The sequence below is a fragment of the Haliotis rubra genome, unplaced genomic scaffold (assembly GCF_003918875.1).
Source record: "Haliotis rubra isolate DU_JTF1 unplaced genomic scaffold, ASM391887v1 Scf1210, whole genome shotgun sequence".
NCBI lineage: Eukaryota > Metazoa > Mollusca > Gastropoda > Lepetellida > Haliotidae > Haliotis > Haliotis rubra.
Window position 1 is genome coordinate 49,297 of NW_025765127.1, and position 15,739 is coordinate 65,035.

Sequence of the window (15,739 nt, forward strand, 5' to 3'; positions counted from 1 at the left end):
TTAGGCTCGTCTGCTTTCATGTCCACTTTATCTATGTTGTAAGTTTTGACTGACCATATTGGGTCAGTGGCCCCGCTCACGGCTATCACCCTCGTGTTCCCCCGGCTGGTATAGATACCTCACTAGGGCCCTATCTGGTATCTGTTTCTCCTTCCCACGCAATGGAGCAGCCGACTCTGCCACTATTGATTTTAGTTTGATAGCGTCTACCGGTTTCTTGCCGGTGAGACGGGTGGCTTCATGGTTGATTGCCGACACCACCTTAGGCAACCTAGCGACCCATTCAGTCGATCGCTTCCCCGGGTTGGCCATCTCCCTCGCATACTGATGCCCGAATAAGCGCTCAGCCAAAGTTGAATCTCTCAACTATGGCTTGGCTGTGATGGGCTCCGTCCGTGCCACGCCTGACCTTTGTATCGTGTTTGTCTAACAGGTGTGACACGACACCCATGAACTCCCGCCCGGGGTCAACTTGCAGCTCTGTTGGACACGTCAGCGGACTGCGTTTGTATATGCGTTCGAATCCTCGGGCTACCTGGGCCGAATCTTTCGCGGTCAAGGGTTCGGCTTCCTTGTAGCGACGGGCTACGTCCACTACGGTTAAGGCATACTTGTACCTCTTGTCGTGGGGTAGGAATAGGTGGTTGGCCTGGTGAATGCTATTAGGTATGTTAATACCAAACTTCCTTCTAGGCACGTAGTGTGGTGCCGGTAAATAGATCTGCCAAAGTGCTTGTTTTTCAAGCCACGCTTTGGCCTCCTCCAGGGGTACTCGCGCAATTTTAGCCAGCTTATGTACAGCGCTAGCTCCTTTCCAGTACCCATGCGGGCTATAGTAAATAGCCTCAAACTTTCTCTGGTTCCGTGACATGTCGTATATATACACCTATGTTCTTGGTTCAATTTTCTCATGCCCGTACGCGTACGTGTTTATCCCATCAATAGCTATCCAACGCTTAGTGTCCATCGGCGACAGGGGACGTCTTGTTTATAGTCAGTCATTATATCCTATGCCCATCACTTCTAAGTGTGTTCATTTTATGTCTAAAGGTACGGGTCTTGAACAGGGCTTCCTTGAATCTGGCGTGTTTGATGTGTTGTTTAACCACGTACTTCTTAACACCCTTAGCCTTCCGGATCTCACCATTGTCGGCTTTCAGTATGGAGTACATCTTAGGCCTCAAACCTATGTACTCGGCTATGGGCGTGCCAGCACACTCGTCCTTCATGTTACCTAGGACCTTTTTATTTACCGTGCTGTGTATGGCATGGTCCTTGGGGTAGTCGCTGGTGTCGTACAAATCGAGGTGTTTTTTCATGTCCTCATACACGTCCTCGGTTCGAATCTCCATCAGCAGGGAGTCCGTGTCAGTGTACAGCACTTCGCACCTGTCGTCGTACTGTTTCTTAAGCTTGTTGTAGTAAAAGTCGTACATCAGGTGTTTGGATAAATCGAGGATGCTCATCCCTACGTAAACAGGCCGGTTGAATTTTATGTGGCTTTTCTTCATGTGTAGGGCAACTAGGTCATCGGTGAATATCTTACTACGGTTGAATGCCGGACTGGCTATCAGTCTCCTGAGCTTGTCTTCCTCATTCGACCGAACCAGCTTCACAGTCACACGTTTCCTAAGGTTCTCCATAGTCTTACCAAACACCGAGTTGTTCATGAGCTTATAGAGATTTTTCTCAAAGTCACTGGTGGCCAGCTTTCGGAGGTCTGTGTTCATTCTGATGTAGGGCTCCATCCATGGGCTCTGGTTGAACATGAGCACCCTGTGTATTTTAGTCAGCCTCATACCCAACGACAAGTACAGCTGTAGGTTGCGATAGTGAACGATGTACTTGGTCTTATTCATTAAGTTGGGCACAAGTTTTTCAACGTCTGCCACCCTCCCACCTAACAAGTTATGTTGGTACTCAGACATCCAGTCTGGGTTAACCCTCATATACGTTCGGGGGCCAGGGGGTAGCTGTTGTGTGATGTGTGTGATGCCTTGGGGTATTCCAAGTCAACCTCGAGGATATAACCTTTGTTCGAATCGTCCGCGATGCTCATAACATCAATGGGTGACTCCCATTCGAATCCCCCTGTGGGTAGATACTGGCTCATAGCCCAGCCGTACAGGTTGTTGGCGTCGAGGTAGAGAATATGATTGGTTGGCTTGCTCGGGTCGTAGCCCTTCACGTATTGATTATTTGCTTTCGCGTATCGTTTGGTTGCCATGGAGATCCCGCCTCGCAAGCCTTTCTCAATGAATAGGTGCATGTCATAATCTGTAAGCAATTCCAACTTAACTCCGGTCTTTTTCAGCAAGGCATCCCACGACAGACCTGGGCTGGTGTAATACCATGCAGGGTCGAGTTTATACTGCTTGAAACATGTCCGCCTAAACGTCTCAAACACGTCGGCTAACAGCAGTACATCTGTCCTCAAGTACAGGTCGTGATAGTCACCCAGATTCTTACAACCCAGTTTATTCCATACATTAATAGCATGTGAGTAATCGTCGTGGGATATTGCTGAGTCGGTCAGATTGCTGTAAAATTCTCTGATGAGGGGTAGTCTGGTCTCAGCGAACTTGGCCCAGCCATCCATGTACTCATAGGGGTACACACCCTTCCTCATCAGCAGGGGTCTAGTCTCGGCGTCTGTGTATCGATCGGTGATAGGGAAGGTATCGTTGGCCTTGACCAGACTGTCGAGTGACGACAGTAGGAACTGAACCGAGTCAATGAACCTAAGGCCGTTTAAGCTGAAGGAGATGTATCTCTCCATGTTGTTTGGGATACACGTTATATTACCGTCGATTTTCGCGATGGCCTGCATGATTAAGTGAGAGTCGTACCCTCTCAAGTTGTGAAAGACCACGGGGATGTTTATTGTCTTAGGGATGATTCTAAGCTTGAGGTTACACGTGCTGTGAGCGGCGCCTCTATACTTACTGGTGACGTGGCAGTGATCTCTCACCGAATCACCGTTAAGTGGTGAGTCACACACGTGGCAGTTAGTGCTACAGGCGTGAGCTAGCCTGTCGGCTTGGGTCATACGCATGGGAGCGATTGTATACAGTGCATTCCTGATAATTTTTTCTTCCTCCTGCAAACACTTAAGAAACCTTTCAGCCGCGTCAGGACCCCTATACACTACCGGAGCTTTCGTTTCCCCATCACATCGGACGACCACGTATCCAAACCCACAGGCTTCATGCTCTTGTGTTTTGTGTGTGAAGCTCTCACCTGTGGGTAGAGCATTGGGAGTATCCCCAACAGCCCCGCCGGCGGCAGCCTCAACAGGTTTGACCAAGGCTTCAAAGTCGGCGTATATGATATAAGGCACAGACATTTGGTTCTTGTGGTTACCGAATTTTAGGATATTGTCACCTTCCTTAGGCATGTCGACTCGTATAGCCGTCTGCCCCACACCTTGACAATCCTCCCGGTGGGATTCTAATAAATCAGCTCGTGTGAAGCCATGTAGGCACCGTTTGCAGAAGTGGCTCTTTTCTCTGTGTGCCGATTGGTCATACAACAGCCTGCTAAAGTGTTTTATCCACGCGTAGTGGTACTTGTCACCTTGCTGGATCATGAATATATTGATAACGCGTTTCCTGCCCTGTCCTCCCAGTTGGGGTTCCCCCAACGCTGGGCTGACTCTGTGCACTATTGTTGTGTTACCTTCGTGCCCAAAGACATTTATAGCTAGATTATTCTGTTTTTCTATTTTAGTTATCTGGGATATGGGGGGTGGGTTCATCTATACTATCCCAGTTGAGCCCATTGTCTTGGGGATAGCTAGAAAGCCTGTCTGAATGAGTGTCAGCTGGAAACAAGGCTGACCTGATAGCTACCCTCAGGCAATCGTCTCCTCTATTCTTGACGTTGACCATGGAATGTTTTTTTCCTATAGTAGGGGGGCAAGTCTAGGTATGACCCGCCTCTGAACGGCACGTAGTTAGCTATGTCTAGATAGACATTATCGATTTTATCTACAGCCCACCCGGACCCCAAGTGTGTGTAGCATTCTAGGTATTCTCGTATCTGCTGAAAACTGGTATCGATTGATGCGTCTATGGTCTCTATATGGGTCACGACCTCTTGCCTACCCCGGAAGTAAGGCTGAACGTACTCAGTGACCCCTCCCCCCACCTGCTTATCGAGTGACATTTTCACTGTGATTTGAAATTTGATATATCCCAGACTGTTTAGTTCCTGGTTGGCCTTATCAGCTATCAGAGGCTTGATATCTGTGATGTCTATATTCCTATCAACATGCATGCGCCAGCCTCTCAAATAGTTGCCTACAGCGCACTCAGTGCGCACGAACTGTAGGTCGATAGCTCTATTCTGCCGTAATAGTTCTACAAGCTGTGGTTTCCTCATACGGGAATATCCCCCTAAACCCAAATTGCGTACCTCAGCTTTTAATTGTTTTACAGTGGGGAGCTGACGGTTACCGTTCAGCGCTACGGGGGGCATGTGATAACAATGCGATTAACCCGGCTCTCCCCAGGTTTGAATAACCCGTGAGTCCAAGCTGTTTTGCTTGAGCTTTTAATTGTTTCACCGTAGGAGGGGCTTCTAAACCTAGTAATCTCAACAAGGCTGGCTTCCTCATTCGAGAATACCCGATTACACCTCTCTGCCTGGCGATCCGCTTAAGTCCACCAACAGTAGTCATAGTTGCGTACACACCTAAGAAGATCAATCTCTAATTGGGCCACCGTAAAGGTAAAAAATTAGTAAATATCTAGATACACCTTATCGATTATTCCCTCGACCCACCCGGAACATGCGCAGTATAGTAGGGTGTTTTGTATTACTTGCAACGAGTCGTCAACAAGTATATCTATCTCCCCATGCACATCTACTCGCCCCCCATCAAAGTAATTCCAAGTGTGCCCAGCCCATGGCACATCAAACCCTACTTTTACCATGATTGTAAACGAGGACCCCTTATATAGTTCACTAACAATCATGGGTTTCAGGACACTGATATCTATACTTTTCCCCACATCCATCTGCCAGCTTCTCAGGCAACCTTCCCTGGACTCAATTTCCACAAACATAGCTATACGTAGGTGTGCATAATCTCTAATTGGGCCACTGTCAAAGGGACCAGCCTTACACTGCTATCCTGAGAAGTCGCCTACGTGAGCTTTACATAGGCAGTAGTGCCCTTTAACCCCTATACCACACACAGAACACGTGTAGTTAGGACTTCCCATGTGGAAACAACAGTACCCCTCAGTCCTGCATCTCCTATCACAGGCTTCTTTCTTCCCCATAAGTATGTATTCGCATCGGTATGGAGCAGGTCTCATGTTTAGCATACTTATATGAGTACTTAGTCTAATTGTTTCGCAACCAACGCAGTCGCTGCTATACCCAGCGCTATGAAGACCAGTTCACGGTCCATTTGCCCCTTGGATGGTGTGTAGTACTGAGCGAGTGTGGGTTTATTGAGTGGTTGCAACCGTTTACCAGTTAGTAAGTAGTATTCTCTCGCTGCGTCGTCGACATCGTGGAATGTTTAAACGGCATGGTTTTCACGCCTGAGTTGTTCATTAATGTAATCGATCCTCTGGAGGCGTTTTTTAGCGTGCTTTCGGATTGTGCGGCCTGTAATTTCTCAATAGCGAGGTTATGTCGCTTCCTTTCTTCCTGTATTTCAGCGGCGTGTGACTCTCGTAGTGAGTCGAGAAGAGGAAATTACTCGGAAAATGCTAGGGCATTTACTAACGCCCACCGACCATCATGGCAATCGTAGCCATCCTATATTTACTTCATAATATTTTCAGGTAGTATCCCTTGTTTTACTAGGATGTCTTTTGTAGCCATCGCCATACCAAGGTTCATTATGAGCATACCCATATCCTGCAGGTTGAAATCTAGCTTGATAGTTGGTTGTTTAAGCACCATTTTGGTCAACCGAGCGTACCCTACAGCTAGACTGGCGACCACGGTGGCGTGGTATGCGTCGTTGACGAACGTTTTCCCCTCAGACATTATGTATATGATATCAAAATATTAAATTATAACATGATATGTGGGTCGACCTCTAATTGTGGGGAATCCCCGGGATCCCTGTGAGGGTTTCCCTCCCTGTGTCGTGTATATAACCATGAGATAGCCACGGCAGCAGTTACGCCTACAACCAACAATAGTCTAGACGGGTGAGTCACCGTGATAATTTTATGTTGGTTACACCACCGTTTTTTACCGGCAGCTACTCTCTTAGGATTCTTCTGCCTGGTGACTGTCACCTCCAGTTGGGGTGGGGTTTCCCCCAGGTGTGGAGTCACCTCTAAAGGGGCCTCCTCCCTGGGGGTTCCCCCAGTTGTTGGGTTTCCCCCAACTTTGGTGTCTCCTCCTGTGCAGCATCCATCTATACTATTATTATTTTTTTTCCTCTCAAATTGGCAATGCTTTGCCGTGATAATCGCCGCCGTAACCGGGGCTAACAACATACCATATTTGTGGTACAGCTCGCAGCTGATAGAGCTCAAGGCGTGTTCAATAAAAGGGTCTTTCTCGAGGTCCTCCCACAGGTAAAGTCGGCGCTCCGGGGGGATGGGAAGGAAGTATGACGCAATACCAGTGTATATCTGGGTCATAGCCGATCCTATTGTCTTTGTCATCTCTGCCCCGAGCCGGGACTCGTATCTAGCGTACAGCTTATTGATTTCTTCGGCTGACATTTTGTGAATTTTATCTGGAGTGTACTCCCCAAAGTAATGTTTGGCTTTGCCGCCAACAGCCAACGCCACCAGTTTCTCTCGCTTGTCATCGTCCACTGGCACCAACAGTTGCTCTAGCAATTCCTTACACTCCATCTTATAATGTAACAAGTAAGTTTTAGTTTTAACAATATAATACCCTATGCAAGCAAAACACAGAGAAATGAAGGTTAAGTTGCACACGGCGAACACTTCAAATACCATAGCTACTAATGCTAAAGCTAAGTTTTACTTAGCATTTGCTTAGCTTTGCTTAGCATTTGCTTAGCTTTACTTAGCATTGCTTAGCTAAAACACTGGTTGATCGGTCTTGAGCACGAGCTTAGCGTGTTTAGTTTCAGCAAGCTGTTTCTTCACCCGTTCCCGTTCTAATTTACTCATCACATCGTTCTCTCTCAAACACTCCTCGAACGAATCCCTGTCCTTGCAGTGAAATAAGGCCACCCATCGCGTCTGCTCCCTGAGGTCTTTCAACACGGAGTTGAACTTCTGCGTTAGTACCCAGACTCTGTGGTTTGCGTGCCGGCCAGAGAAGGCCAGGTACGATAGCATGTCTCTCTTTTTTGTTATCTCACGATTAGAGCTGCAGTCGTCTAGTATGAACAACGTCGACTCCCCTTTAAATTTCTCGTGAAGAGCTTTCAACCAGTCCTGCAGACGTGTTCCCGGGTCGACTTTGTGTACGTCCGGGTCCGTCATCACCCAAGGTCTTTCCGTGAACGTTTTATTCATGCTCAGAGTAGGGCACATGATAACGATGTTGTCAAACACATCCTTGTAGTAACCCTCCAACATATCCAGCACGAAAACGGTCTTCCCACAACCAGTCTGCCCACACACTATGGCGCAGTGTGGGTCGTGGGGCAAATCAATAGATGGCTTGCACGAATCTCCCATTGTCTATATTAAGTTGCGCGTCCATAATAACGTACAGATATAATTTCAACTTGCCAGCGGTTTGAGCCTTCTTGGTAATCTGGATAGTTATCCCCTCACTGCCGTTGTCTATGCGGCGACCGCTACCGTGCAGTTTATCGTCATCCGTGGATCGCATGTCCAACCACAGCGCGTACTTGGTGGTCAGGTATTCACCGATCTGCACGGAGGATAGGTCCAGGTCCTTGGTTATGTATGGGTGTTGTTTGATAGCCGGTAGCTTTTTTATCTCATCCCACTGCTGGTATGCCCTCATACCATGACTGAACAGCTGGTTGGGCACGCCTCTATGGTCACTTCCACTTTTTTCAATCTCGGGTTGAAAAACTTCGCTGTCCCTCCGAACGCTCGTAATCCTCCACTGGGACGACCAGGATACCTTTCATCGATCGGCCGCACGCGTTCAGGTTGATATTCCACACAGTGTCGCCTCTTATCTCGCCACGACTGATCTATGCCTCAGTATGCGATCGTACAGGATGGCCATCTTCCCCGAAGTACTGGCTTCGAACCTGCCTTGCCAGCTCCGGGCTAGTGACCATGTCGAACTCCAGAGAGATGTTGTCAATGGTGTAACTGGCCTCATCACCGTTCGGCGTACACACTACTTTGCTGTAGTCGTTAAACGTTAGCTCGTATTCAAGCCTATCACCCAGCGCGGCCTGGTAAAACGGCGCGTGTCCCGTGAGCAACTCGAAGTCGAGCGGCACGCAGAACCTGTTCCCGTACGCTTGAGCGATGGCCTTTTCACCATCCGTGATCTTGTCTAGCTGGTCTTGCGTGAAGCCATACCCCACGCGCAACCGCGTCGATTTGCTGATACCTTGGTACACGTCATTGACGCGTTCTCCCTCGCTTTTCCAGAGGTCCCCATAGCAGTGAAACACGTCGCTGTCGTCGATGCTCAGCACCTCGTTACCGCTGATCTTGATGATGACTCGACCTACGTTCCGCACTAGCTCGCGTTTGTCGTTGTCGGAGGTCAGCGTGAGGTTGAACGCCAGTCGAACCGTGCCTGGTACAATGAGGTCATTCTCGCCAAGGTTTGGGAATCTAACCAGCAGCGTTTGGTTCTGGTCTATCTTGCTGGTATCTTGTTGGTGATGGTCACGGACTGGCGCACGGCTCTGACACCTAGTGGCTCTCTTGATCTTCTGAAAGGATCTAGTTTCCTACCATACATTGTTATATAAATGAAATATATAAGTTTTAATGCTAAATAATGGCTGAGTACATACCTATGGATGATATGTGGGATGATAGTGCCCAGGCATTCGACGAAGAGGAAACCCCATTCACGCAAGGCAACGAACTCGTGAAGCAGGCCGTCAACGGGTTTTACGATGGGTTAAAAGGGGATAAAAATTACGTAGAGCCGTGGGGGCGAGACTATTCCAAGTTTTTTGTTGATGACAATGGCACGCTGCGACTGAGGGGTCGCCCGGAGATCGATCTCATGAATAAGCGCACTAGAGAACCGCTTGCCTTATCAACACTCGGCAGTCGCCATGGGAGTGACTTTATCCGCGATGAACTAGGCTTCATAGATTACGGGCGCGACGCCTAAAGCCCTTCCCTTCAAGATCTGCAAGACGTCAGGAAGCCACATCAGATCAAGACATGACTGATAACATTGAAAAGCTGTTGGCTACATACCATAACAAACCCTTACCCGGTTCGAATTTACCGTTCGAAGTACGGGCTGGACAAGGCCATGCAAACTATTCGCGGACATCTCGTGAACAACACAGCCAAACTGGACGCCGATAGACTAATTACACGCGCCCATGAAAAGGTCAAACTCGGTGAAACGGAGGACGAGTCTCTGAAAGCCACAATCGAGGAACGAATCACGTAATTTGGAAGAGGAAAGGAAGACCGGCTGGAAACGGCATCCTCCTTCGAGACCAGCTTCGATCCCAGGTCAGCCGCGGCGCTGAAACCGTTGATCGAGTCCTCTACCAAGACACCACGTTAGCTGACAGGATTCAGATCCTGTTCCGGGAGCAAAGGATCACCATCGCTAGCATTCTGACTGCATTGGGGTTCATCATATCAACCCAGGTCGCGTGTCATTGGCGCCTGCCGGGCGGCAGTGGCACACCAGTCGGGCGTACCCCCACTGGTGGGTGGGCGCCAAAGCCTGGATAAAAAATCGGGAGGCCCTGGCTAAACTTCGCTGGTAAGGCCGCCCGAAGCCCTGCCCGCATCCTGGGTAGCATCGTCCTCGTGGCTGCTGAGCTCTGGCTAAAACTGCTACGTGGCTCAGTCAAAACCTGTGGGCAGCCATCGTCGCCGTGGCGGGTTTGGTGTACGTAGCGGCTAAGGAATTTTTAACCAAATAAGCCCCAAAGCTACCCCACCAACCACCAGGGCTGTTTTACGATCGATGTGCTGCTGTGCAGGCTGTGGGGGTGATCCCACAGGGGGTGTTGGATGAACCCTAGTCTCCGGGGGTGGTGCCACTATACCCGTTTCACCGGTCGTGGGTGGTGGGACGTGGGGGACGTTGACATCAAAATTGACTCCCAACTTTTGGTCCGCCGTGGCTATGACTATTTCGTTGTTGTATCCCACCACTTTTTTTACTCTCAGTTGCATATCGCTGGGAGCCATGTACAGCCCCACGTCGAAGACGTAGTCGACTTTCGACCTGGCATATTCCAACACGTCTTGGTAGCGTTTGATGGCACTCGGGAGATCAACTGGAGCATTGATAGCATCCTCAACGTTGACAACGAACTGTTTCTGAGCGTCGTAAGCAGTCCCCTTACCGAGGATGTTGGAACGCTTAGCGTCTGCGCACCCAACATTGCCCACACGTACGTTCGAATCGGTGTTAGATATAAATCATAATCCCGTCAATATAGGATACCTCAGCTTAACGCTTCACATAAAAAAGGCGTGTACGTGCGGCAGCGTCTGCTAGACGACTTTATAGAGCCCAAATGGTTGATCAACATGACCCTCACCGCACCTTATATCTCGTTAAACAAAGATAGAGAGGTGTCCGAAATTAGGAACAACGGCCTCTTGTTTGGGGTTTTCGTTCCGAACCATAGGATAAGTGCTCAGCTAATAGAGGATTACATGAATAACATGTTAGTTCTTTCAGGCCGGGAGGGTGAGTTAAGGTTTGACGCCCCCGATACCCAATTGGTTGTGAGGCCAGGGTCCACACTCGCCATAGAAGTCTACCTCGGATCGGTTCGTAATAATACAGAACGGCAACTTTTACCTGGGGTGACAATACGCTGGGGCATCATGGGCAGGCACCAACGTTGCCGTATCATCATACAACTGGACCTCGGAACGGGTTCTATAGTCCCCTCAGTAAGATGCCCCGATGATGTTAGTGTAGACGCAGAGTTACCTATTAGCCTCTCACCTATTTCCCTGTACGATGATCTACACCTTATAAGCCTGAAATATACTTTACTTCGTAGAGGAAGTAGCGAAGACCCTGGAAACTGTAGACGGGTTCCGCTTGAGACAGTTATGTGATGTAAAACACCAATTAGAACAAGACCGTGACACGCGGAAAGCACTATGTAAGAAGTACCATAGAGCTTTCAATATCGTGGACGGGGCTGACACTGCCCTTATGGCAACCAGCATGGGACTAGGGGCGGCAGGTGTTGGGTTGTTAGCTACCATCGTGGCTACCCCCGTAGTGCTAGGCATTGAAATAACAGCTGGGGTGGCAGGGGTGTTAGGGTTGGCGCTTAAGTTTGCATCACGTAGACTGCATCGTAAGGCATTGAAACACGATGAGATCAGGGTTCTGGCCGAAGCAAAGCTGAACACAGTAAGTGAGCGTATTTCCACTGCACTCACTGACAGTAAGATCTCAGAGGAGGAGTTTCGTTCAGTCCTCTCTGAACTCACAAAATATAACAAAATGAAACAAGAGATTCGATCCAAGTCTCGTAAGTCTGCTATCAGCGAGGATGAGAAAAAAAAGTACATAGAACAGGGAGTACAAAAAGCCCGGCAAGCCTTTATTACGAACACCAAAGAGATCATAGGCGATTCACATTAAACTGTTTCATCGAGGTAAACGTGACATAGCGGCACGTTAGACGCAGCCCAGATGATACAATCCCAGGATAGACCCGTTAAACCAACATACTTCAGCCAAGTCCCCGGTAGCTCAGTCGGTTAAGTGGTGCGGCTGTGAGGTATACATGTGGAGTTCGTATCCCGCTGACGTCTCAAACTTTTTTATAGTAGGGGAATGGGGCGAGATCTAAGGGCCTGAACAAAAGCCTTATTTGGGAAATAAGGCTTTGCAGAGGCTTTTGTTGGACCTGGTCCAAAACCCCCATTCCCTATACTACTGCTCCGGTCAGACTATTTCAGAAGTAAATCATGCACAGTTGTGTATTGTATTGGTTAGCCAAAGAGCAGGTTGATAGCTGAGGCAACAATTACAAATATGTATGTATAATTCTGGTATTCATTTACATGCAATTAAAGTCACAATTTTTCCACAGGATGTTTTGACGATGAAGATATAGTTCATGTTGAGGGGGATGTTGACCCAGCCAGGGATCTTGAAATCATTCATGATGAGTTAAGATTGAAAGACCTTGAATTCCTCAAAAAACAGATGGAACCTCTTGAGAAGATGGTTGGACGCGGAGGAGACAAAGGAAAGAAGGCAGAGTTTGTAAGTGGATGTTCCAATTTCAAAATTACATTGTTTCATAAGAAGTGTAAGTAAATGTTTAAGAAGCATTCATTTATTGTCTGTTTGTCTGTTGCCTTACCTGTCTTTCTGTCTACCCTTGACTTTGTCTCAGAGCTTAAAGTAATAATATATTTTGATGAAAACTATGTTGAATTGTGAAAAATGTATATGAATCTTCCAAGACACCACAAGGCATTCAGATTTAGTCATGCCAGTAACACATACCAAGATGAAAAAATAGCTAGTCCAATAGTCCAAGCTCAAATTGAAAATCATTTGTGGAACTTCTCTTTTGAAACTTCAAAGCCCAGAGAGCTTGAACCAAACTATTTTATTAAAAGACTGTCTTTGTTGACAGTGAACAAATATGACAGCTGTAATCTAGATTATGCATTGAAACTCCCTGAAAGGTACAATGATGCTGTCAACGGGAGTTTTGTAAATAAGGTATTGTTTTTGGTCCACATATGACAATTAACAGTGGTACATGTAGTTGTAAAGAAAAGGAGTGAATTAAACTACTAAACTTGGAATAATACAGTTTGCTAACAGGGAATTAGATCTGTTTTCACAGAAGAAATGACAGTGTGAGAAGTTGACAATTTGTGCAAGACCTGTTTTTATCATCTCAGATGTATTAGTCAAATTCGTCCTTTGATATCACTTGATGCAGCCAAGACATTAGTCAAGTGTTTGGTACTCTCGAGGTTGGACAATGGGAACAGTTTGCTTCTAGGCATCAGCAAAGAATCACTGAGGAGGCTTCAAAAAGTCCAAAATGTAGCGGCAAGAATCGTTACACGTGCCCCAAAGTACTCTCAAGTTTAAAGTACTCTGTATCACATACAAGAGTCTAAAAGGCATGTCACCAGAATATCTAAGTGAACTGCTAACCCCCTCCAAACCATCCAGACAACTGTGATCGGAAAGAAAATTCTTATTGAAAACTCCTTATAGACTGGCCTCTTATGGAAAAATTTCTTTCAGTGTTTGTGCTCCATCGCTTTGGAATGAACTGAACCACATCTTAAAACGCATCTCTTTTCACGGCTCTGTTAACCCTACTCAAACATTATTCTTTTGTAGCGCTTTGATCACCCACTTAGTGGTTGCATTTAGTGATATATACATTTTCAGTGTTATTATTATTACCGGTAGTATTATTATTAATTAATCATTGAATAAGAATAACAGTATTGTGAGTGAAAGAAAGTTAAGGCATAAAAAGTAAAGAGAATTGATTATCAGGTAATGGCTACTTCAATGTAATGATCATTCATTTTCTTAGATAATTGTGTTTTTACCATGTGATGCCTATGCATGTCAGCTTTCAACATTATGGACACATTTTCATGAGCATTTTGTTCCTATGTAACTACTGAGCTACTGGGACTTTGCCTTTGTTATATCCTGATAACTTTAAAAAAATTCCTTTTCAGGATTGTTATCTGAAAGTTAGAACTCTGCTGGAAGGCAAAAAATGGGTCCGTCAAGGCAGCTGGGATGCAAAGGAGGTGAGAACAACTTAAATGATGCCCAAGATGGCATGAATGACTATATATGTTTGGATACATTTAAAAAAAGGTAGCATTTGATGGTAATGTTCTCACCAGAGGTATGATCTTGATCTCACCTGAGATATGATAACAAAACAGACATTCTCATGGCTTGTTCACCAGCCAACAGAGCTACACTGATTGTGAATTGACTTAAAATAGGCGAATCTCAAATCTCCGTGAGCCCTACAGTAAAAAACCTGGATGTCTTGATAGACTCTACACTTTCCATGGAGCCACACGTCAGTAACTTTTGTAAAATCTGCTATCATCATCAAGGAATATCTCCAGGATACGCCACCTATTAACAACTGACACAACACACCGTCTTGTAAGATCTATGGTGTTGTCCCGCTTGGCCTACTGCAACAATTTGCTTGGAACATGAACAAGGACCTGCACTCCAGGTTGCAAAATGTCCAGAATGCAGCTGCCATATTGATCTGCCGAACCACCAAACACAGCCACATCTCCCCAATCCTCATGCGTCTGCACTGTTTACCACTCCCAGCTAGGATAGAATACAACATCCTTAGCATGACTTGCAGATGTCTTAACATGGCAGCTCCATCCTATCTCTCTAGTCTTATCAGAGAGTACGCTCCAACAAGGACTCTGAGATCAGCCAATCAGTCGCTGCTCATCGTCCTGAATTCACGACTGAAGACATACAGACACAGACGTTTCTTCTATGTGTCAGCTGTCCTCTGGAACAATTTTTTGTACAAGAAGTTGATCCTTGCACCCCCAACATCCCTTTCTTGCTCCCTTCTGCTCTCTGTATATTATATCATTAGCAGAGCAGTATGATGACTCGAGGTTTGTCAAACACCTCAAACCTCAAACACCATGTGAATAATTTGAATTGTGTATTTAAACATGTGATAGGGCGGAAGTTTTTAGGATCAGTCAGGTCTCCTTTCTTGGGGAGGAGTATTTTGCGACCTTTACAGAACCACAGAGGAACATCACCTGTGTCCACGAGAGTATTGAAGCAGTGAAGTAATGGTGTTTGGACACAGGGGAACAGGTTCCAGTACAGGTTTTGAATGCCATCAGGCCTGGAGCTGTATTAGATTTGGACTTTTTGATAACACTTCTCAGGCAATCTGGTGAGATGTAGCAGACAAACGACCTAGTTACTTTCTCATGCATTGCATGGTGATAATCACGGACCCATGGTGCCTCCAGGGTACAGTCGCCGGGTATAGACCACAACTGTTTCCTGAACCTTTCATTGGCATCCATGGGGGGCAGCTTATCATGCTCACCATCACCGTTTGTTTTTATGTTGCCTGTAGAAGTGTTTTTCATTATTTCTAAAAAGTTTATTCTGTTTGATGAATATATTTTTCTTTTCCCATATTTACTTTCTTTCAGTGCAAACCTTTATTTTGGCCTTAAGGGAATCGACAATTTGGAGAAGTATTTTTTCTTTTGTTGTCTTATACTGTAAGTTTAATTTTCTCCAAATTGACTTTTGTCGTTTAGACATGGGACTCCCTGATGATCTTAACTTCAGGCAAAGCTCTATCCAGGAAATGTATTTTCTAGTTTCTGTTAATTTTACTTGAAACTGGTTTTTCTTTGGTGTATTGTTCTTAGTATTGAATGTTTTCTTTGGAAACTGTGTGAAGTTCCTCCAAGGTTCGAGCGGCAGCATAGACACAACAATTGCACTTCATGTAACGAACAGTCCGCAGAAAGTTTCATAGAAATAATATCATTTAATAAATTAATTTCATTTTTGGGAAAAGATTCATTTGTTTGTTTAATTGGCCTCTGTTCTTCTAAAGGTAGGTCAGATATTTCAT

At 46.3% G+C, this 15,739-nt stretch overlaps 1 protein-coding gene across 1 annotated transcript in view; it reads left to right on the top strand.

The window, feature by feature from the left end:
• Positions 1-15,739, top strand: part of LOC124265357 (obg-like ATPase 1) — a gene marked incomplete at its 5' end in the record, with an annotated part of 191,500 nt that overhangs the window by 14,647 nt on the left and 161,114 nt on the right. Inside the window, 2 exons of the mRNA XM_046700132.1 lie at positions 12,173-12,348; positions 13,809-13,883. Coding sequence (XP_046556088.1) covers positions 12,173-12,348; positions 13,809-13,883 — 251 coding nt within the window. The remainder of the gene's footprint in view (positions 1-12,172; positions 12,349-13,808; positions 13,884-15,739) is intronic.